Source organism: Ammospiza nelsoni, chromosome 5 (assembly GCF_027579445.1).
Source record: "Ammospiza nelsoni isolate bAmmNel1 chromosome 5, bAmmNel1.pri, whole genome shotgun sequence".
NCBI classification, from domain to species: domain Eukaryota; kingdom Metazoa; phylum Chordata; class Aves; order Passeriformes; family Passerellidae; genus Ammospiza; species Ammospiza nelsoni.
In genome coordinates this window covers 19986588-20011194 of record NC_080637.1, presented here as the reverse complement: position 1 = coordinate 20011194, position 24607 = coordinate 19986588, and the positions used below count along the sequence as shown (strand labels likewise).

Below are 24607 nucleotides of genomic sequence, written 5' to 3'. Positions count from 1 at the left end.
GTTTCTGGATTTTCAGGAACCAATTATTTAATAAATAGACCTAGCCAGTGCTCATACTTCAGCCTCAGGGTGACAGGCTCAGCAGATGCAAGCTAAATTAACTTCTTTCCTTCTCTGTGTAGGTCATGTTTCTGTGCTGCTCAAGAGGAACATCCCTGGTCTTTGCTGTCTCCTGAACTTTCTCCGCCACTTTGGACAGCGGCACTTGGCACATAAAGTGTAACAAGACTTGGGCTCACAATCAGAGAACAATGCTTCAGACCACACCTGTTCCTCTGAAGCTCTCTGTTAGAGACCTGGCCTCAGCAACTGCAAACCCAGGCCAGAGACATCCAGTAGTTAGCCAACAACTATCAGACCAATGCAACATGTGCCAGCTCTCACCCTCACCTCCCATCTACCATCCATATTTCATAACACCCAAAATGTGGCTTCTGGAAGTTTTCCCCAATGAGAAATATAGCACTGTGCCACAATAAAATAACTCACAAAAAACTTTCTAAGGAATAATGATCAGGCTGCTTTCCTATGAGGAAAATTCTACATAATATATAAATATAAAATACAAGTTCTACTGTTTTGCTTTAAATATTCACCCTTGATTTTTCCACGAAAAAAGTAAACGTGAAGAGCAGCCGGCCTCAAAATGGAACAAATCTGTATTGAAAACACTAGAACTATTATACATATTTACCAAATTAGTTTTTCTAAGTTTTCTTTTTCTCAGTCTACTCTAGAGTTGCTCTAAAGCAGAACTGCAACAACAGTTCTGCACTAAAGTGCAGAACAAACACTATCTTCTTAAGATATTAAGTAAGAGGTAGCACACTTCAGTACGCTTATCTATAGGAAGGGCATGCCAATTACATATGGCAGCAGAATACTTCCAAAGATTAGTCAAGTACTATTTTTCTATATGCCTATACCTTGCTGAAATAGCAGTCACATATGATTATTACTGCCAGATCATCAAAGTTCCTAGCAGCCCAATTTACAATTATAAAAAAAAAACCTATGAAGAGTACTGAAATTGGGGAATTAACTTATCAAGAAACTAGACCCTCAGTAGCCAGTGGCAACAATGAATTTGGTGAGAAAATGGGACAAGCAAGATAGATGACAGTCCCATACTGTGCTGTCATACTAGACCCCTGCCTTTTGAAATGGTTGTCTGGCTAATTAGTACTTACCAGTTTTAAATAGCACAATGAGAAAGGAAACATAATTTAGAGTCTACTGCTCTACGTGGTTTCAAGAGAAGCCCTTTTTAATTTTTTTAAGCATTGTATCTTATGAGACATGTGGCATTCACGAACTGAACATCCCAGATTCCTTGAGAACTGAACTTTGTACCAGTACACAAAGAACACCTTGCTGATTATAATCTCTGCTTTAAAACAATTACTTTCTGAAGCTCGAGGTAGTTCTATCTGCTTTGCTGCTTGCTTCAGCATGTAGGTCAAGTAAATATCTCGTTCGGAGACAATCGTTCGGTGAAGATCAGGGAATTCTCCAATCATTTCTGCCATCATCTGTTCCAGTAAATCCTTCTGTTTGCATTTCTCCACATCATCTTTACTGAAAGAAAGGTAATTTTCTCAGTATCTATTACGCTTTTAAAGGTCAACATAGAGAAACTAATGTATCAAAACAATTGGGTGTTACAACTAAACACAGTCTGCAGTTCTCTTCCCCCAGCTTTCCTCTCCAGAAGGAAAATAATCTCCATAAACCTGTAGAACTTGATACCTAACAATGCCTTTGCAGTGAAGGAAAGGGAAAGAAAAGAGGTCACTTGCCTTTAGCCAGTTCAACTGGATTTTCTCCTTTCCCACTTTAAAAGCTGGCAACTCAAGTCAGCAAAACCACTAGGGCTTCAAAGGCCAGGGTTACCGTGGTGCCCCATTTTCAGTGTGCATCAATAAGCTCAGAAGAGCCTACACACAGCTCTTCTGAGGAAGCAGATCTGATCACTGAACACACAGATACTCTACTTAAGGAATGAAAAAGGCACACTGTAATGCACAGTCTGAGGGCATGGAGAAAGATCTGCAGGTTCCCAGTGTCAATCACAGGGCCGTGAAAGTTATAAACCAATTTGCAGAACAGAAAAATAGCAAACAGGCAGGAAATGCAAAAAAGGAACTGCAGGAGTAAATGTAATGAGCTTTTATTCTTTTCATAGATGCTATAAACCCTTCTGTTAGCACCCCTAGCTGTGGGTCATAGCTTGTGGCAATGACATTATCTGGTTTAGCATCACTGTCTATCAAAGAATGACGTCAAACAGGCTTCCTTTAGTTTCCAAGATGAAAAGGACACTACAAATGTCAGCAGGGCAAGATAAAGGAGAAATGCTAGCTTTCTACAGACCCAGAAACATCAACAGACTGACAATTTTGATGTTGAATTATTACTTCATTTTCCATCCAATCTCATGTTAATGGCTGGATGTGGAACTCTTAAGAACATACAAATTATTGTACTGAGGCCTTTCTTCTCTTATTTACAATATCCCCACACAGCAGTGAGAAAGATTTCATTTTTTGCATAATAAAATAATAATTTAAAGAAATTTTAAAATCATACTAGAAATTCTTCAGCATCAAATCTTACATTTCACCTGGAAGTAATGCACTGAAAGACAAAGAAAGACCTGACAAGATCAGAAAGACAGCTTTCACTTCAAAAATACATATTATTGCAGGATAGTTTGTATATTCATCCCTCTAACTAACTTCAAATTTCATTGCATCAGGCTGGGTACCCTCATACTAAAGTCAAACTGAAGAATTGAATAATCCACCCCAAACATAAAACATATGGGGTGCTTATTCATACCTGATGGGGTCAGATAAGAAGCAAAGGCCCCAGGCAAGTTTGACTTTTTGCCAGAAGGAAAGTGCAGCAATTGCTCTCTTGAATGTAACAGGGATGGGCCGGTCACCAAGGTGGAATTTACAGAAAGGTACTTTACTGGCCTGAAAGGGAAGATACAAACAACCAGTCAGCATTTCATACTGCAGCACAGAGCATTCTTATTAATGAACAGTAAGGATTTACTATGTTATACTAGGTATCTTAAAGAGCAAGATATTTCATACTTCAACATAAAAAAATATTTTGGCTTTGCAATAAGTAAAATTTACAAAATACTACTACATTACTTCATAAAGGAATAAATCCACTACACAATGCAGTTGGTATTCCATTAAATTGTAATGCCACACCCTTGAGGTTACCTGTACTGAAGCACAAAGCTTCTGAGTATTTACTATATAAGATGACAGTGTGGCTCAATATCTATCTGGGCCTGAATGAAGTCTGAGGTGAACCATCATTGGTGTCATCATTTTGCTTTTCCCTAGGATTTGTCAGGACCACTAACCTTACATTTGGTCATGGTAAAAGATATTAAAGAAAGAGCTTATGAGACAATAACTGATGCCAGATATCACATGATAATGGGAGACTTGGCTGTAGCTCACCGTGACATATTTTAGCACAGTATGGAATTTCTAGAAAATTCTTTTCTACGGATAGTTGTTTAAAAATTTCCAGCAATCACTTTAGAATAGGACAGAGCTAATTTTTTTTCTTTCCTGCTTAAAATAGGAAACACTTAAAATGTTTCATTCTGGTCTAGAATGCTCAAGAAAATAAACCTTGAAGAAGCTTTCTTTTTATTAAGGATAAATATAACAAATGATTCCAGATTATTTATCAGCAATGTCTCTCAGATTTCCTTACTAGTGCATAATTTACATTAAAATAGCAAGATACATTCTGCAAGATGGATGCACATACAGAAAATAGTGTCTCAGTATTCCCAGACAAAAAAATAAGAGTAGTGTAAAACACAGCTATGATTTAATTCCTGTATCACTGCTGGCAGTAGTACAAAAGGTGACATTAAAAGACCATACAGGACCAACAGATCGGTCAGATATTTGACTTCCCCAATCTTTGTAGATGAACGGAACAAATCAGATCTCATTAATCCTTTAGAGCTGCTTTTCACAGCCTGAAAGCCTGACACCACCAAACAATGGGACCAAGATCAATACTGAGAATTCAAAAATAATTATATAAAAGAAACGAAATCATTAATGAAAACAAATGTTTTCAGAAATATCATCAAGCAAATGCCTTATTTGAATTGCTTTCCTACCACTTATGTCTACAAATCTTTGTACCATAAAGTACAATTTGAAGTCAAAAATTATTTTTACTACTTCATTGGCTTCAGCAGAGGTATGGCCAGAGTGCTCTTTTCTAGGCAATTGCAAAATGGTTTTATTGAGCTCAGCTCTGGAAGCAAAAGGCCAGTAATCTGACCTCAGAAAAGGCATCTCAAGTTCTCACCTCTTTGAAAGCCTCCCTGAATTCTCCTCCTGGGGCCATTCCCAACTGCTCTGTGATGTGAGCAGAAACCTTCAGAAGCAGCATTTGCATCAACCCAGACATGACTCCGTTCTGGCAGAAGAGGGTGAAAAACATGTTAAAAAAACAGGCTGAAGAATGCACTGTTCACAGAAATGAAAAAAACCATTAATTATTTTAATGAAGAAACAGCACTGAAGCTACATTTTGGGGCCAATTGCACTGATCAATACAGCACATATGTCAGTTTTTATCATTTACCTCACTGTGTGGCCAAAGTATTCTGCCTTGCAACAAAAATGTACAAGTTTTTGTACATTTTGATTGTGTACAGGTTAAGAAAATAAAGAAGGATAGTCATATTTATTTCAGTCTGTATTTACTCTGTGTGCTTGAAGCAAGTGTCTGAATAACTTAATGGTTAAACAGTTCTGTAGTATGGACACAGAAGGGATAGTGGAAGCAGGAAGCCAGGGAGAAGGGAAGAAAAAACCTGTCTTATCAGTTTAGTTTGAGCCAACTGGTACTGCACATCTCCAGGTTATCCACATTTGAGCCAGATACCAGTCTGCACCATGTTGCTTTGCTTAATGGAAAGCAAACAGGTACTTCTCTGCAAACAACTGTAAGGGTTTTGAAATTCAAGGAGGAGCTAAAGGAAGTCTGGTTTTAACCTGCAGCAGTTACTTGACAAGCTGTGGCTGCCAGTGATCCACTGCAAATATGTATGTTTCATGTTAACATTGTGCTCAACTTCCAGCTTCAATTAAGACCAATGAATCCATTTTTTGCACTTAATATTTAATGTGGTTATAAAAAGACACCATTTGGGCTTTTTTCCCTCATTTCCAAACTTAAGGATAAAAATTGAAAGCAGCTTTGACTTTTAGTGAAGCTTTTGGGCCTGTCTCACTTCAATAAGAGGAGGCAACTAAGGCATAACTGAGCAACTTACCAGCTGGTCTGATGCTTATCAGAGAAAAAAAAAGACACTATCATTTGGCATGAGACAGTTGGACTGTTCTTCCTGGTTTTCCCTATATAATCTATACTGTTAGTGATTCAAAGGGAAAAGGTTGGGGAATTTTTTGGTTGAGACCATAGATAAGAGAAATACATTCTTTAAAAGGCCCAATGTTCAAATTTTATTAATTTGCATTATTCCTGCAAACAAAGGAAAGGAGACTAATACTGAGCTATAATAACAGGAAGGATCTTTGCAGTATTCTGTGGCTTTGGAGCCAATAGAGTCTGTGTTTTCTACTGTCTGCATGCAAGATCACTTCAAGCCCTGGTAGGAAGTGGTAACTGCAAAGTTGCCAACCTGACTTTACATCACAGAGAAAAAAAAGTCTGCTATTTTGTTTTCATTGTCCTTTTCCTCTTAACACAACATAAACTGTTGCATTTAGCTTTGATATAAAGAAAAAAAGTTTCTGTGCCTGTTCACAAGGTCAGAAGACCCCCAGCTATTCTGTTCCAGTTGTTGGACACATGCATTTTGGCTACATGCATCAGAATAATCCACCTTACCTACGATAAACAGATGCAACAATTCATGCAACATGCAAGTGTTTTGCAGTGTCTTTTCCTTTGATAAGGCATAAACAAAGAAAACAGGAAAGACACATTATTGCCTCCCTCAGTGAGTCAGAAAGCCAGCTCTGAGACCCTGTGTGAGCACTGCACAGCCCTGAGCCACTGCAAGGGCTTCTGCATGCATGCAGATTGTACTCCTGTGAGGGGAGGGTATACTCCTGGAAATCCCCCAATTACATCAATAAAGCAATTCCAATATACAGTTACCACACAATCAAAATAACAATCTACAAACTTCTTCATCCAACTGGACACACAAACTCTTTACTACTGATCAAGCACTGCCATTCTAATCAAGTGCCCTGACATTTTAAAGTCAACTTGGTGTTGTTGCACTGTGCCTAGCTTAAAATCACTCAAATACAAGCTAGCTAAGTGGAACTGAAAAAATTTGGGATTTTTTTTTTGCACAAACATCCAGACATGTCCACATCAAACTGCCAGAGTAGTTATAATTTGAAGAGAATCCCACACTTTTTAGCCCAAATTTTTCCTCTAGGGCCTACTGTCAATTACAAACTACTCCAAAGACAAGTGGATAGGTAGGAATTAAAGAGCAATACACTAGGTTGAAGAAGGAATGCAGCTAAACAGAAAATACCAAAATTAAGTGCTCTTTAATAGTTGTTATGCAGATGCAGATTGCAGGAATAATAATAACATTTAAATATATTAGCAGAGCATTGCAATTGCAAAGTTAGACCTGTGTCCTGCAAATGGAGCAGCTGTTAAATGCAGGAGGACTCCTGTCAAGGTCAACAATTTGCCCAACCAATCCCCTTGTGAAAAGAAAGCCCTCAATGCTCCATCTGAAAACAGAAATAACACCCAAACCTAGATTTGCCACTTTAATAGTACTCTCACCTACATCAACAGTGTTAGGTGGCCAGCTGGTGGGAGCACTGGTTTTGATTGCAATCTGACAAATTGTTCTCAACACAAACCTTTAATTCTCACTGTAGGAATCATACCTGTTTTATAGCTTGTTGAAGTTTTTCCAGATTTATTTCTTTGGCTTCTTTTAGTAATGTCTTTTCATCCATTTTTAACATAGAAACTCTGTACTGGCACAGTTCCACCACAACTACATCAGGCTGCACTTCTTGTATTGTCTGAAAAAGATGAATTTATTTATACTGCTTTAGAAAGGAATAAACAGAATTGCAGCCAATATCAACATTTTAAATAGAGACAGGACCTTAAAATCACATTCCAATAATAATTTTAAACTAAAAAAAAAAAAAGCAGAATAGTAAATAAGAGTTCTCCAAATAACTATGCATTGATAAAAATGTTAAGGAAGGTGACAGCAAAATGTCTTAGTTACTGGATGCTTTGGGACAGGATAATGGTGAACATACTGTGCTGGGGAGGGGAGCAGGGAAGAAACACTTCAGGTTAAACTCTTCACATTCACAAAATTCATTTGACTGTTTTCTGTGGTATTTTTCCATCTGAGACAGAATACACTTTGTGCCAGAACTGTCAACCCTGCAACCCTGCTTCTTACAAGATTTCTCCCCCTCTACCTCCTGAATAAAGGCAGTCTAAACTGCAGAGTTTGCAGGAGGTACCATATGAAATAGTTCCTACTTGCACTAGGACTTCAGACCTATTTGCAGCTTGAGAATGGAATCCAATTGCTGTGCAGGATGGTTTTATAGCCAAATAGTACCAAGGCACTGTAAGCTTCACTAGTGAGATTTCTACTTTCAACACTGATGCTGTATCTGCCTTTTTTATTGAAGGGCAAATAAAAATATTTGAGCTGGGAGACCAATGTATTGCATGAAAAATTATTACTGTAAATGTCTACTTCTCATCCCATAGTGCTGTTGGCCCTCCAATAGCCAATTACAAAAAACAGCCTGAAGGTTACAGCACAGAACCAAGTCAGAGAGCTGGACTTCATTCTACTTAGTGCTAAACTGAAACATTATAAAGATGCTGATGAAGGGCTCACACTGAGTATTTACCTTTACTACATCCTTTTTGCTGCTGTCACTGAAGTGGGCTGTTCCAACCACATACACTTTAGAACCATCCTCAGTATTAAGCTCAGTCACAGTGTTTGGTAAAGCAGGCCTTTTCTGCCTCTTCTTCAGCTTCATCTCCAGGAGGATTTTAAATGCATCTGCATCAGCTATAAATGTAAAGAAAAACAGAAAAGAAAAGCACACATGATATAAAGTGCAGGTAAGTAGAGACAGAAAATAAAAATGTCGCCACTAAACAGCAGAGCAGAGCTAAAAGGCCATTGATTTACCACTGTAATCTTACATTCAATTCTGAAGCTACATCATTGAGAGTGCCATCACTGGAGAGGCTGCCTCCAAGCATGGGTCTCAGTCCAGGTTTCCTACCCTGTGGACACTGGGACAGGTTGTCCACGCAGTTCAGTAAGGGAAAGAGAGAAGCTGTGTGGCAGGTGAGGTGGACAGAGAAGCAAAGAATACTTAGAAAAGATATACACTAAATTAGAGAAAAAGAAAAAAAAAAAAAAGCATTTTTTAAATTCTAAACCCAAAGTGTTCCATTTTGGGATTCTTATCTATATAAACCATAGCAACACATGGACACTGGTGAGAATATGATGGCAAAGTCACCTCCACATATTGGCACATATAGGATACCTACAGTACCAACCTTAGCCTTTTCTGGGATTAACACACCAGGGATCAGTACACAAAGGAAAATTAAACCTCAAGAGATATTTAGGTCAGGAATTCATTCATTCTTCCCTAGATTCAACAACTATTTAAGATCAAAATGGTACAAAGTGAATTTAGCTTCTCTATGTCAAGCTTCCTGGAGGGAAAACAGGAGGATCTATCAGCTTTGTCACAGATGCTCATTGCCAGGTAGCCTCATTGACTGAGACACAGAAGCTTTAACTCTTTAAACTCTTTATCAATGAGAAATTAAAGTTGTTTTGAATGAGTCATCTTAAAGCTGTAATGCATCTTAGGGAAAAAAATATCAAGCAGGAAAGCAGAGTTTTGTTTCCAACCAACTCTCTTTCTCTGGCAAGCTGCTGCACAAGTTAGCAGAAGTCTCAAGTGGTCTCCAGAAGCCTGGAATAGGATCATAAGCCCAGGGGAACAAAAAAAAAAAAAAAAAAAAAAAAGATTAGTGAACAGTTTGTAGGCAGGATGTCAAAGATGCAGATAAATTACAGCCTCCTACCACACATTCACTTTCTGAATCTGGTTTAGCTGTGTGGCTCTGGCCCCAGCTGTGTCCCACAAAGACTAATCTTGTAAGACTTTATGTAAAAAAAAAAAAAAAAAAAAACAACAACCCTAAACCGAAACCAACCAAACAAAAATCCCACCAAATTAGGAGAAAACCAAACAAACAAAAGAGAAAACCCAAACCCAAAAACCAAAAGCAACTCTTCAATATTCTTCTTAGCATTTGAGCAACCTGCTACTTCATGGTCAATACCCAAGAACATGGTGTGATGCAATCAGTACTGTCTGAGCTATGAAAATGTTGCTGCCAAAACAGATGGTGATGCTGAGGAGAAGGTAAGAAAAGCATGACTGAAAAAGGAAGTAGAGGTAAGACTGTTGCATTTGTAGCCCTCTCAGTCACATAATTATAAAAGCAGCCATAGCAGATGAACAAAAACCCACCTAAGCAAATATCCCACCACCCACTATGGTCAAAAGTGGATGCCTCATGGAGAACCTAACACATGGGGAAGTGTGTGTAATACCTGCCTCAAATACTTTCCTAGCCTAGAGCCATTTATGATTCAGATTCCCCCAACTGAAAGTGGTTTCTACACATTTGGTAATCCTTAAAGGGTGTAATTTCTATTTACTTTTCAAGCTTTCACCTCACACATATACTCAGTACTGGACTGAATAATGTTTCATGTGAAGAAAAAATGTGATAGTGGTACAGCACCAGGTGTTATAATTTAAGAACACAATTAAGGAAAACATCTTCAGGAGCAGCTATGTTTTTTATTGAACCAACTTCTATACCTGGAAAAAAAGCCACATAAAAAATTAATCTGCTTCTTTAGGTCTGCATAGCTTTAGTCAAAGCTGTGTTTGCTCCCATGAAAGCTGAGATCCCTAGGAATTATTCAGCAGTGTTATTGTTACACACTAATTTTCCCTAAGGTGGTTCAGAGCCTATTATTTGCCAGAAAGCACAATCTGAATGCTCCCATTGTTACAAATCAGCACCGGATACACTAATATAATAACAGTGTATCAATACAGATAAAGCAAATCCTAAGAAGCCTTTGTTTTTTTCCTCTTGAGAAATGCCTGTCATTATCTGAGCCTGCCAATAACAGGTAAGAAAAGATACTCTTCCCGGGCTTCACAAGACAGTTTTGGTTGGAATACTTGCCACATCCTGCAGTCTTGCCAAAACATTATCATGCTAGCATGGGCAAAGCTTTCTATGTGGGACAACTCATCACCATTGTATCACTAGATGCCAGACTGTCAAAGCAAACATATACTCATGCATCACTGGCTCTGAAAGCAATAGCTAAGCTTAAAACAATAGCTGAGTGTACCTATTAAATCTAAAAATATTTACTTTTGAAAGTATGGGATCAGCAAACTGACAATCTACATGTCATTGCTCTTTCTCAATTTGATTTACACAACTGGGCCCTGAAACAAATCAAGAACAGATTAAATCAGCCATGTCTTCATTAGCATCTCCTTTTTTTGCCAGCAGCCCTGTCCTTTTTAGGTAAGGCAAAGGCAAGGACATTTAGTTGAATACCCCTTCCAGTAAGATCACCCTCCCCAGCCCAACCAGAAACATACAGATATTCTGTGATATACTTGGTGCTCCCTTTGGGCCATCTCCTGGTGCATCAGAGGACGACATTGGATCTGCAGCAGCCTGTATGAAACAAATTCAAAAGGAGGCTGGGAATTATAATGAAATGTTTCAATACATCTTTCCCTTTGTGAGTTTACTCAATTTGTACCTACCAATAATATTCAAGCAAGTAAATAATTTAAGCAGTGTCACAATTCAAAATATCTGTGATTTTACAACTATTTTTTCCTAGCTGCCTGAGTATGAGATAGATAAAAATGGACTACTTCATGCCTATTTTAAGAGATAAGATTTATACCTGATACAGAGTTTTAAAATAAATGGGATTCTGGATAAAAATAACAAATTTATCCCTAACATTACTACAGTACTACAGCTACTACAGCACTTTGTGTTGAAAACTAAAATGTGCACTGATTATTTTATACCATTTGACTCAACTACCAGTCAGCATTAGTCTGTCAGGAGTCTGACAAAGTTAATCAGTACTCACAAGACTAAACACATCCATTCTAGAAAAGTCAGGCCAACTATTTCTTGGAATAAGGCAATTACACAATATGCACATCAAATCTTACAAAATTCATGCACATGTTGACTTTATACCTATCAGAAATCAAAGATACAAGGCACCTGCAGAGCTCTGCTCTCTAAAGGAACAGAAGGCAATTGAAAAGATTCACAAAGACTGACTCTTCAATATTATCCCTAGAAGTATGTGATACAGGTCTTTGGCTAACAAAACCTTTCTGATTTTTAATTAAATAGCAAGTTTTATAACCCGTGCATAGTATTTAAATAATTCCAGTTATTCAGCCAATGTCATTCAAGCAAGAGAGGCACAGTTAGTCCAGAAAAGACTCAGAAGTAAGGGAAAGCTAAATTATAAACTACCTTTAGGCAACTACCTTAATTCAAAGTTTAATGAGGATGATTATTGGAAGAATTTGGAATTTCTGAACAACACCAAGTCAAAAAATTAGAGACAGGATGAGAATCCATCACTGTTTAAGTACTTTCCAAATGAAAGACAATATTAATGAGTCAGCAAGCAGGCAGCCAACCTCTCCTGATGCATATCAGCTTTTTAGCTAAAATGACTGGTTTATGTACTTTGCACTTAACCTGGTAAGGTTTAAAGCAAGACTGTACAAAGCACACCCAAATGTTAAGAGCTTTCTATAAGAGTAATTATTTTCCATAATGCCAAACAGGAATTTTGAGAAAATAAATCCTGAGTCTTACCGTGGCCCCACTGAAGGCAAGGAAAAATTTATGATACATTTCATGGACTAAACCCAAAATGTACAACAGCTTTATAATGCAAAGTTTAAAATAGTCACAGCAACACATCATCCTTTCACTACAAAGCAGAAGTCTATTCATTGACAACTGCAAACTGCAATTACACTGCAAATTGCAATTACATTCACAAATCTAATTTAACACCAGCTCAGCCTTTGATCACAACATATGGCTTGACTACTGCTTGCATATGTTAAGTCTAGTCACAACAATATTTTGGAAAAATTTATCCATCTGTAACATATGGAATTAATCCTATCACTTGTGCTGGCTTTGTCATCACAACACTGCAATGAGCACAGCACTAAGCCACCATGTTAGGAATCTGTTGTCCTTTTTTCTATTAACAGGACAAAAGAACTGACAATCTTATACTTCATAAAATAAAAATTTCCTGAGTTTCACCTATTATACCAGAAAAAGGTTTTGAAATACATGGATATGAAAGAAGAAGGAAAGGAAGAGAAAGGATAGAAAAAGAATCTCAGTTTAATGTGGCAAGGAACTTCAGCCATGTACAATGAGATTATTTGTATATAATCAATTTCTGTAATTTACTCACAAAACCTTTTTCCTCCTAAAGGTTTAATCTCATAGGTTAAGCAATTTTATGCAATTCCTCACTTGCAAGTAGAATAATAGAAAAGATCCATTTTAGCTTTTGCAACTGGAGGGAAAGAGAACCTGAAAAGAACCTAAATGTATTAAGAAAAATAGCATTCAGCTCTCCATTCCCATTTTAAAAGGGGTCTCACACTGGCATTCTCAGTCTTAAGACTTTGCAGAATTTGCTCAAAATAAGTGGAAGAACCTGGCTGATTTACTCTTGATCTTCCCTGCAATTGTACTGAGATACAAACTTCATCTCCAAGCCCTACCTCAGGCTGTTGCTCCTCTTGCATTCCTGCAGCGTAGGCTTATTTTCACCAACCACACAAGAACTGCAAGAAGCAAAAACAAATGGGAGAGAATTAAAAATTATTGGCATGATCCAGAATATCTGCTCAAGAATTGTCCAGGGAAAAAAAATATCTATATGTCTCTACGGTCCCTAATAAAGGTTGAGTAATAAAAGCAGCAAAGTGAAGAGGCACAAATGTCACCTCTTCAACTCTACTGCCATTAAGAGAACCAGAACAAACCAACAGCAACTCCCCCAGGTAAAACCAGCCTGTTTCAGTATGGTTCTTGAGGTGGCTCAAGCCAGAGAACGGTTTCTGCAACAGCAAAAATCTCACTCAACTCAGTCAGTAGTTCTGTCTAGTTCATATTAACTACATCAAGACAGTTTTTAGGCAGATTCTAGGAATCATCTATATTTCTAGTATTTTACTGCTGCACAGAATATGAGAGCAGTCACAATCTTAATATTCAACTATAGTCATACATGTTGTTTTATCTGCATCATGTGACCACATATATTTATAAATATGCCAGGGTTAGAAGGTCAGCTAGTATCTGTGTGACAAACCCGTGAAACTGGGTTTTCAAACCCTTACTGAATGGTTTCCATGTTTTAGTTTAACAATAGGGATGAAGGAATCTTAAAAGTCCAAGTTCTCCGTGACGCTGGCAGAGTGCTGTGATTGGACTTGGGTGGTACCCTGAGGTGGCTACACAAGACACTGGATGCATGACTAGAGCTCATTCTGCTTCTTCTCACTGCCATCACTAATACTGAAGCACTTCAAAAAAGTGCTGCTTCTTTACTGCAGTGTTTTGTGCTACCTCCATTTGAGCTATTTCACAGTATATGTGATCAGTGTTTTGTTTTATTTTATTAAATAGAGAGAGAGCACTCCTGAACAACTTATTCATGGAATACATTTGCAGCCCCGCTCTGAGGAATGGACAGACAAGTCTGGCTCCTGCCCAGATGAGGCTGGAGAAAAGCTGGCTGGCACTTGGGTGACAGCACACTTCAGCACACAAATGGGATGGCAATGGCAAGCCTCTCCCTTCCCCAAATACAAAAGTCTCCTGCAGTTGGATCAGTGCTCTGCATTCTGGTTTCTAGAAAGCCATTTTACTTTCTAGCTTTGCTTAAAATATGTTTCTTTAAAAGAGCATTTGCCTGGGCAGTATAAAGCAAGTGAGTGTAATTCTGTCCACTGGCACATCTCCCATCATGCAGCAGAGGGATTTCAGGATTTTGTGCCTTCTGGCTATCCACTGCTCATGGTCAGCCAGCAAACTGGGATCACAGCTGCAGGCTGGGCAAGAAAAAAGAAGAGTGGCCAAAACCCTGGCTTCTGCATGGTCTCTAGAGCAAAATCCCCATGAAACCAAACAGATTCCCACAGCTTGAGCAGGTAACAGATACAGACACAACTCCTGAGCTGCAAGGCGAATACCTCATTAAAACAAAAAAATACACACTGCACACAGTCCAAGAGGTTCATTAAAACAAACGATTCAAAAACATGCAAGTCTGCATAGGCAACAGAAGCACTCCAGTTGTTGTGCTACAAGGCAAAATTTTAAAATGAGGACCTTCCTGCCTTCCAAGGAGTCAAGTCAAGGAAATCTGGATGTCAGAGTAAGCTGAAATGGCAGGTGAAGCTGAACTGCTCTTCTGCTTCAGTATTTCCCCAATTTACGAGCGTGGACGGATCTAAAGCAGTACAGCAGAAGGAAAGCCCTGCCTTGACACCTGCAACCTGACTGGGACACACCAGCCCACAGAAACCTCATTCCAGACAGTCTCTCTGTTGTGGGGTTAAGTAAACTCAGTACCTCTTTTTATCCTGTCCTGTGTCTTGACAGACTGGCTTGACTACTTGGCTTAGACAGTAAACCACACTGGAAAGCAGGCTCAGTTTAAAAAAACACCACTTTTCCCCCCTACTCTACCAAGGCATTTTTAGTTCACATGATTAAACAGCTGCAGGAAGAACTGCAGCACCAAAACTTGAGGAACAGCATGAAGCAGAGATGCTGAAACCAACTGCCCTTTAAGAAAATACTTGTTCAACTACAGCATCCCTCAGTGTACCAATACTCTGATGCTCAGCTCTAGGCTTGGTTCTCAACTGGTTTGTGTGCAAAATACCACAGAGTTTTTCTGTCAGTGAATCAGCTGGCCCTAAATACAACCTAAAGTTCTACACTTGATTAAGGTCTGCTGGCATTTGAAAATATGTCTCTTATCTACAGACTACTTTTCAAACTAATGAAGTGCAAGTTTTGTTTAAAAAAAACTTTACAGAAGCACTACATGGTATTTTTTCCCACCAAGTGACATTTTAGAAAATATCATCCCATTTTCACTACAAACTAAATTATATGTCTGATACTGGTGGGGTTGGGGGAGAGATCTTTGAAGTTTACTCAAGGTAACTCACACCAGTTTTTAACTGACCTATACCTTTGGAGAAAACAAGCTGTTTCCAGCTCACTGTTTCACTGCAGTTTTCAGGTCCAGGGAATCCATGGAACAATACTTCCATGGCCAGATGAGAGAATGAGCAGCCACAATGACAGGCAAGTCTGCCACCTTTCTCCTTTAGGACAAGTGGGTCCATGGGAATCTCATGAGTTTTAATAAGTACAAGGTACTGCACTGAGTTGGGGCAATGTCCCATTATCAATACAGGCTGGGGATGAAGGGACTGAGAACAGCCCTGCTGAGGAGAACCTGGGGGTGCAGGTGGATGAGAGGCTGGACACAACCTGGCCATGTGCACCTGCAGCACAGAAAGGCAGCTGTGTCCTGGCCTGCATCCAAAGCAGCGTGGCCAGCAGGAGAGCGAAGTGATGCTGTCCCTCTGCTCTGGTGACACCCCACCTGCAGTGCTGGGTCCAACTCTGGGGTCTCCAGCAAGGGAAGGATACTGACCTGTTGGACTGAGTCCAGAGGAAGCCACCATGATGGTAAGATGGCCAGAGCACCTCTCCTGCAAGGAAAGGTTGAGACAATTGTGTTTGTTCAGCCTGGGAAAGAGAAGGCTTTGGGGTGACCTAATTGCAGCCTTCCAGTACCTGAAGGGAGCCTACAAAAACCATAGAAAGGGACATTTTACAAGAGCTGTAGTAACATAACATGAGGGAATGGCTTCAAACTGAAAGACAGTAGATTCAAATTAGATATCAGGAAAAAAATTCTTTGCTGTGAGGGTGGTGAGGCACTGCAAGAGCTGGCCCAAAGAGGCTGTGGATGCCCTACCCCTGTGAGAGTTCAAAGCCAGTCTGAATGGAGCTTGGAGCAACCTGGTCTAGTTACAGGAGCTTCTGTCAGCTGCAGGAAGGTTGGAACTAGATGAAGATCCCTTCCAATCCAGGATTTTATGCCCTTGTTTTCAGGTGCTTAGATCTGCTCAAGTTACATTGGAGCTGAAATTTTCCATGCAGAGGTCTTGTTCTAGACTCACTAGAGTACAGGCAAGGCTGGGTACTCAGCTAGCAGCATCCTCCTCAGCAGCACTGGCAAAAGTCCATATATTTAGGAATTAGTCAAATACCTTGGACTCCAGGCTGATCTAGTTCATCCACATGAAAGACACTATCCTTGTACTTCTGTGTATTCACACAAGGTATGTGAGTGCTATGATATTTGCAATATAATTTGAAGCCTCTGAGAGAACACCAAATGTACCTTGCTGTTACACAGATAACCAACTGAAGTGCACAAATGCGTATGCACTGCCTTTCACAATGTCCAATAGTAAGAAGAGGGGCCAATTCAGATCAAATTCTGGCATCATTTGAACAATTTACATCCATGCATTTCAAAATTTCTTGGAGTTTAATTTTCTAACCTGTGTTATGGGCTTTTTTTCTTTTTTTAAGTTTACTTTCCTAAAGAAATGACACAAGGTGACAAGGCATCTAATTTGTTTGTGCTTGTTCGCCCATAGGTGAATTTTAAACTATTTTGGCAAGCAGGGAAGAGTCTCACAATCATTCAAAAGTGCAACACATAGCACTGCTCCTCCAGGAGAAAAAGATCACTAAGATTAGATGAGGTGCTTGTGAAAAAGAGGCGGTCTGCAGAACTTGCCAGGGAACAGAAGGAAATTCAATCCCAAGCTGAAAAGCCACAGGCAAAAAAACTGTTCAGACAATTATTTACAGTGTTCCATAATATGTACACTGCAGTATCTCATAACCTCAAGTTCTACTTACCATGAGATTTGGCATGAACATGTGAAACCAATCAAATTCCCCTCCTCCAGCTACTTCAAAGGCCTGGAAGAGCCCCTTGTGAGACATATCATACACTGAAAATCTCAGACATGACAGTGCACTTCTTTCAGATGCACTGGGAGACTCAGCTTTTAGGCACTCATAAAGATCAGAGATTAGGAAGAATTTCTGTTCTCTTATCTGCCAGGAGACTGTCTGAATCAGGGATTCATTCTCCCGGTTGGAGTACTACCAAGAAAATTCCTGGAGCTAGAAGAAACAAGGAGGGGTGATTGATGATTGAATGATGATTGAATCTCCACCTCAAACACCTTTTTCCCAGGCAAATGGAATTCTTGTGCTTATTGTATCTTTGTTAGTCTGAGGGGACCTGCCATTCACTGGGCCATTAAAAACTGTTGTTTATACATACATATGTGAAAAAACGAAGCCCTTTTGCCAACTCTTAAAATACCTCGGAACCAAACAGGAGTTTTTGAGACCACCAAATAAACTGCAAACCTAGAATATAGCCATTACTCATCTCTACTGATAGGCACACATTTCCTCTCAAGCTCTTTTTGCTCCTACAGCACACACAGGACAGCCATTGCTACTGAGAAAAGTACTGCCAAAGAGGGGCTGTATTTTTCCCATGCACATGGGCATTATTCTCTTTCCCCCAAAACAGCAAGTTCAGAAAGGAACACACAGAAAAGTTCAACATCTTCTAGCAATGCTTTCCCTGCACATGCTGACAGAGCAGAGGCAGAAAGAACTCCCTGCCATGCTATTTCACATCAGCCCTCCAGTTTTCCTAACATAAACCAGCTTCAGCAGAACTTCCTTGCACAAAATCTTCTCATGAACTCATTTTTATAGCCTTAGTCAACCAAAGTGTTTCGGTTCCAGCTTCATATTTAGGCATCTGAAACTCTCCTAGCTTGCAGTCTCGAGAACACAAGAGATACACGCACTCACAAATCAGCTTCTAGCAAGGCAAGTTAAAGAACAAAAGGCCCTTTCCTGTTTAATTTCAGTGAGAAAATTCAAACACCACACAGTTCATTACAGTATCCTCCTACAGTAGGGCTAAACTTGTTCCCTTAATGTCTTGTCTAAATTTGCTTCCTTCAGACAGTGATTCAACTGAATCGATAAAAAAGCTCTCAAAAACCTCTCAGGCTCCTATCTATAAAACAACATAGTCAGCTACTTTTTAACAAGATTTTTATTGGATGTTTTCCTCCTTCTCAGCTATACAGAAATTCAGAAGCAGCACTTTGTTTCCTCAACATGTTGACACTGTAAGAGGGAAATAAAAGTTGTCCATAGTCTTATAATATGCTCTGTATTTTCAATGTGCTGCACACACATCAGAATAGCTAGTAAAGACACTAGAAAAGGAGTCACCAAACTACAGCTTGTTCCACCTTTTATTGAAAGGAACAGGCAAAAATTTCTGTTTGATCTCCTTAACAAACAAATCTCAATTTATCTATTAGTGCTTTTGATAGCTACAGTATTCACTAACATTGCAGCAAGTACCCACATCTCTTGTGTTAATCAAAGTGTTAATATCAGTGTGTTAATCCTGTAGCCTCTGAGATAGGATTGTACATACATTCCTGCTTACAAATAAGTAACTGAGGTATATGAATGCTTAAATACGCCTACAAATCTGACTTCTGGTAGCCAAATAAGTAGTTAGAAGGCTCATGGAACTTTCAAAGCATTTCAATTTTGCAATCTGAATTTTCCTTTCTTTTTAATCATTGGTCCTTCTAGGATCCTCACACACCCCACAGGACATCACTTCCTCCTAGTAACAAGGCACCACCACCCATCCTTGTTCCTCTGAAGTTGCTGTGGGAAAGACAAGAGATAGGCTGAGGACTGAATTTTAGAGCAAGGTGTTGAACAACAAGGTGGGAATCCTCCAGTGAGAATATAGCACACCTCACATAGGTCAGGCAACAACTGAGCCAAAACTGCCCTGCACTGGACATAAGTCACAAGCACACACAAAAGACTATGTCACAAACAGACTTGTGTGCAAGTCCTCTAACACCAGTATCCCTGGCCAGAACACAGCTTCCAACACAGCTTGGCTTGAGATGCAGCAATAAAAACTTACCTGCACCTATGTGCATTAAGAGTGCTGTGCTCCTTTCATCCTCTAAACCTGCAGTTTCACTAGCAATGGATATTTGATTTAGCTGGTATAGTCTGTACACTTTACATTCATATTATGCACTGCATAAGCACATCTCATTTGAATACTGCCACCTTTTAACAGGATCACTTATTTTATGTAAACAAAAGAGGCATATCAGTACTTCAGAAGATACAGACCAAACTTTTCTCCCACTGACAAACTGCTGCATTCTTTACTTACTGCTGAAATACCTAACAAAGCACCTTCCATGCTTAACATTTAACCTACTAAGAAGGCAAAACCAAAATAACAGATAACCTCTGAAGTCTCATACTCTGCAACATAAACAGAGTATTTAAGATAGATGAGGTTTTTTCCATACTTATGCACAGAAATCTCACAAATGTTTACAAACAATCATCAGCTCCAAATGGTGTCTACTCTGTTGATAGCCTGTTCATACTCAGAAGGGTGCATCTGTGGAGACCTGTCTACCAATTAATGTAACAGCCACAAATTCAGAAATTGGAATGTATTTCAAAATTATCACCAAGGTGACCTACTCCACATATTGCATGTTATCTCTTTGACACAAACCCACGCCTTTGAAACTCAACTGAGCAACTGGTTCTGTAATCACAGATGGTTGTAGAGCGTGGCTCTGGTTTCTCACGACTCAGAAGTTCACAAATTTCAAAATGCATATTTTTACCCTCTGAGCATCAATGAGGTTTTCCTGCAAAAGGAACTGTGCAGACACATGCAGCCTAAACTCAGGTACCTGCACACTAGGGTCAATGTCCATTTGCAGGCTTTGGTAGTTAAAACATCAAAGTCAAAGACAACTACATTCATTTTGCTTGAAAGGAAGTGTTGAAACATGAGCATATGTGGCCTGGGACACTAAAAACACATTTATGGGTGAAAGACAAGATGGCATTCTCATATGCTCTGTGGTTTTACAAGTTATTGCTAATTACACTGACTGGGGCTACTTGATGAAATGAGTGAGGTATGAGGTGAATCAGGATGCTAATGCACTGCCTTGCAGATTTATGAACAAACATTAGCCCAAATCCTTACTCTTTTAAGAGGTTGCAGAGGTTACAAATATACTGCTAAATTTAGAAACATGGGACAGAAAGACCACAGTGATGTGGCTCAAGCCTGGACAGGCACTCAGAAACTGGCATTTTTTTAGACCCTACACATCTATTCAAGTCACCTTCCTATTGCATTCCAATGTGAATTATGTGAATTCAGCAAAGATCTAGAACCAAAATAATTTTATTGACTTTCCTGTATCCAGCTGCTCAGGGTAAGCTATCAGTACATCTCCCTCTGGGCCACATAAAGCTATGAACAAAGTGATACTTCTGGTTTTGGAAAATCCTCTGCAAAACACTCCCAAGCAGAACAGCAGGGAAATAGCACAGCTGCTGCACGTGTATGGAGTTCTACAAGAAGCAGCTCTTCCACTCTGTTCATTACCTACAAGCAGCAAGCAAAGGAAACAAGTGAAGAAATTCTGTGGCGTCAATGGCTGTCTGCTGCATCTCAAAAGTACCAGCAGACACATTCACTCTTGTTATAAACATTCTGAAACATGATCCTTATGCTGCTAAAATTGGGATTTCAGAGGACAAATAATTTTGCCCAACTGCCCAGCACATTATTTATCACTAGTGTTCTTTTGCTTGTCCCTTTCATCCTACTCTCCAAACACTATCTGTGAACAAGCTTTCAAAATCATTATGTGAACACAAAGCTGAAAGCAGTTATATGACATGAGCCCATCTTCTGGCAACAAGTAAAGAAATACAGCTCTATTGTGGCAGAGAACTGAAGAAAAACTCCTCAGAAAGAAAGCTCCAGGGTAGCAAATTCCAGCCTGCAGTCACAGAAGCCCCATGATAACACTAACAATTCAGTACTGTTGACACACTCACAGGAAAGCTGTTCTACTTCCAAGTTCATCCAGCTGTTGAGCCACTCATTTAACCTGTAAAAGACTCTGCACCTAACAAATTCAGTATATTCACGGAATTACTAGGTTGGAAGAGACCTTAAAGATCATTGAGTCCAACCCATGCCCTAACACCTCAACTAAACCACAACACTGAGTGCCATATCCACTCTTTTTTTAAACACATCCAGGGACAGCGACTCCACCATCTCCCTGGGCAGGCTATTCCAGAACTTTATCACTCTTTCCATGAAAAACGTTTTCCTATTATCCAACCTCTATTTCCCTTGGCACTGCTTGAGACTGTGTCCTCTCATTCTGTCAGCTGCTGCCTGGAGAAAGAGACCAACCCCACCTGGCTACAGCCACCTTTCAGGGAATTGCAGACAGTGATGAGGTCACCCCTGAGCCTCCTTTTCTCCAGACTAACACCCCCAGCTCCCTCAGTCATTCCTCACAGGGTTTGTGTTCCAAGCCCCTCTCCAGCCTCGTGGCCTCCTCTGGACGCGCTTCAGTGTCTCAACGTCCTTCCCAAACTGAGGGGCCAGAACTGGACACAGCACTCAAGGTGCTGCCTCACCAGTGCTGAGTACAGGGGAAGGGTGACATCTCTGTTACAGCTGGCCACACTGTATATATATATATACACACACACAAAACACCTCTATTTCCATGACTATCTGCTGCCCTCCCAAGAAATGAGAAAATCCCTCAACAACTCCTGATCCCAGCTCCTCACACACAGGCCTTCTTTCCAGGCTACACTGTAACCGGCTGTCTGGCTGTCCTTCTGAAGGACAGCTACCAGCGCAAGATGCAAGATATGCACCCTAGCAAGGCAGGCCCAGCATCTCCTGATGCAGCAGCACACAGGTGATTGGACACTTTCTTCCATTCCACCAGCAGTCATGGTGCTGTTGTTCAGCCATGCTGTAGGCTCCTGCTCTCTCTCAAAAGCGTGCACACCCTTCCTGAGATAGACACACTCTCAACATAAGAGCAGGACGTTGCACTATCAATAGAGACAGAGTTATTCAGCAGACAGCCTGAAGGGCTTACGCACTGGAAGATACACTCCTGGAGCTCCAGTGCAGTGCTTGATAGGCAGGGTCATCAGGACATTTAAATTCTTGCATGGGGACATGCTAAGATCCTGCATCCCTCAGTGATTTCAATCAAAACTGCAAGACAGGTCGACTAAAGGCAAGGGAAGGAAGGAGGCAGGAGTAGAAAAGAGCTCCCCTACCTTTTTTTTTATTATGAGAAAAAGAAGCGTACAGGAAGAGAACTTGTCACTGAGTGCATGTAGGTTTTCATACAAATCCATAAACTGTGGTTTAATATTAAAGTTATGTTCCCCTAGTCCTTTATTAGAAAGGGAAAAAAGAGTTTTCACTACAAAAGTTTTAAGTTCAAATACAGAACTGCAGTATTAACTAACATGTTCAAACCATCTGAAATTGAATGGGCCTTTAAAAAAGCATTCAATAACTGAAGGTCTGATCTCAGATTCAAGTCACATAGGTATTTGCAAATATGTTTCTAATCTAGTAACAATTATCACCAAGAGAATATATTGGTCAGATTTTGTACTAAATCATCTATGAAAGACAGCCCGTGTCCTGACTCCCCACCGGACAGGGAGAGCTACAGAATCCTTCTTTCCTACTGGCACTGGCTGGCAAAGCACATGCTGTGATATCACTTCAGACAGACACAGTTACACACCACTCCCATTAAATCTGGAGCACACTTATCTCTGGCCTGCTCTCATTTCTACATTTTCAAAGACTGCCCCAAATCTCTCTCTGCACTTTTCCTGAATAGCAAATAAGGAACAAGAAGATGCTTTCCAAAAAGTATTCTTTTAAAAAAAAGCACTCGTATGACTCTCCCACAAATAGACGGCAATACCACGTGGTTCATTCACAGTTTTGGTGGCAGCAGCAGCAGTGTTTCATCATTTTTACCATATGGAAGAAAGAATTTACTGAAAAATCAATCTAACTCTTCAAGCTACACAATATCCAAGTGGTGTACAGTTAAGATGCCAGAGTGCCAGACACTGTGAGGACTGACATTTACAATAAGCAACCTAAAACTGAAATTTACAATAGAATAGTCAATTCAAGTTACTGAATCTTTAAAGTCTACTGCCACCAACAGCAGTGCACAGCCACAACCCCAATATTAAACTCATTTAGCTTAGAATAATTAAATGGATACGTTTTCCCCCTACTGTGTAAGGTCTATTCCCTACTAAAATACAAATGAGAAACCTCTGGAATCTGTTTGGTTTGGGTTTTTAAAATTTTTTTGCTTGACTCTGTTAGCTTTCTAAGAAGGAATACTTCCATTATTTAGGTGGACAGCAGTTGCACAGATACACAACTCTACAAAATGGAGAAGTGTCATTCCAGACACCCTGGGTATTTTTTAAGACTAGTATTGTCACCACCACATTTGCAAAACAGCATCTAACTTGTAAAAGACCATCTCGTTCTCTCACTTTTCCAACCCACCAGTTGCAACTTCCTCCAAAGTTTTACCAAAGAAAAATACTCTTTTTCTTCCAGAAAGCTAGCAAAATTAAATACCTCTGTAATATGGACATCTGCATCAGAAAATGTATTTTCTTCAAGAGAAGAGCCCAGGCTATGCCTGTGACACGAGTTATGTTCAAGAGCTAGGTTAATTTGAACTATTTTCAGAGGTGAATTCAAAAAAAGACACAACTGTTTAGAAACCAGAAAAAAAAAAAAAAAAAAAAAAAAAAAAAAAAGAAAAACTGTGAGTCTCGGCTTTTCCGCAGTTTTCCGCCAGAACCAAACAAATCCCACGCTCTTATCACCCAACACCTGGACCAGGAGCGTTGTGCCACGTCCGTGAACCCCCAAACCAGTGAACAGCCATAACGAAGGAGCTGAAGACACCTTACAACCGGCCCCAGAGCCGCATTTCCCCCCAAGTTTCCTGCCCAGCCGCAGCTCCCCGGTCGGCAGCACAGCACAGCACAGGGCAGGGCAGCGCGGGGCCTCCTCGCGGGCCGCCCCGGGCACCGGCACCGGCCTCCTGTCGCCCCTCGAGCGGGGCCGATGGCCTCAGCCCGCCCGCTGCGAGGCGGAGCTCGCGAGGAGAGGCCCCTCGGTCCCGCCGCCCGCGGGGTCACCGGCGGGGCAGCGCCGGAGCAGCCCCGGCTGCAACTCTCTCGCCAGGCCCGGGGAGCGCTTCCACCGACGGGAGCGAGCAGG

At 40.2% G+C, this 24607-nt stretch overlaps 1 protein-coding gene across 3 annotated transcripts in view; it reads right to left on the bottom strand.

Annotated features, from left to right (window-relative positions):
* TRABD (TraB domain containing) overlaps nt 1–24607 on the bottom strand; it is a 31111-nt gene that overhangs the window by 6151 nt on the left and 353 nt on the right. Inside the window, exons 1-8 of one of the 3 annotated variants that reach the window (XM_059472888.1) lie at nt 15947–16037; nt 12987–13049; nt 10785–10863; nt 7959–8125; nt 6954–7094; nt 4366–4476; nt 2842–2981; nt 1406–1578 (exon numbers count right to left, since the gene is read on the bottom strand). In XM_059472888.1, coding sequence (XP_059328871.1) covers nt 1406–1578; nt 2842–2981; nt 4366–4476; nt 6954–7094; nt 7959–8125; nt 10785–10863; nt 12987–13010 — 835 coding nt within the window. In that variant the 5' untranslated portion in view covers nt 13011–13049; nt 15947–16037. Of the gene's footprint in view, nt 1–1405; nt 1579–2841; nt 2982–4365; nt 4477–6953; nt 7095–7958; nt 8126–8262; nt 8894–10784; nt 10864–12986; nt 13050–15946; nt 16038–24607 lie in introns of those variants that run through there. The other 2 variants (XM_059472887.1, XM_059472889.1) reach the window with 2 other exon arrangements.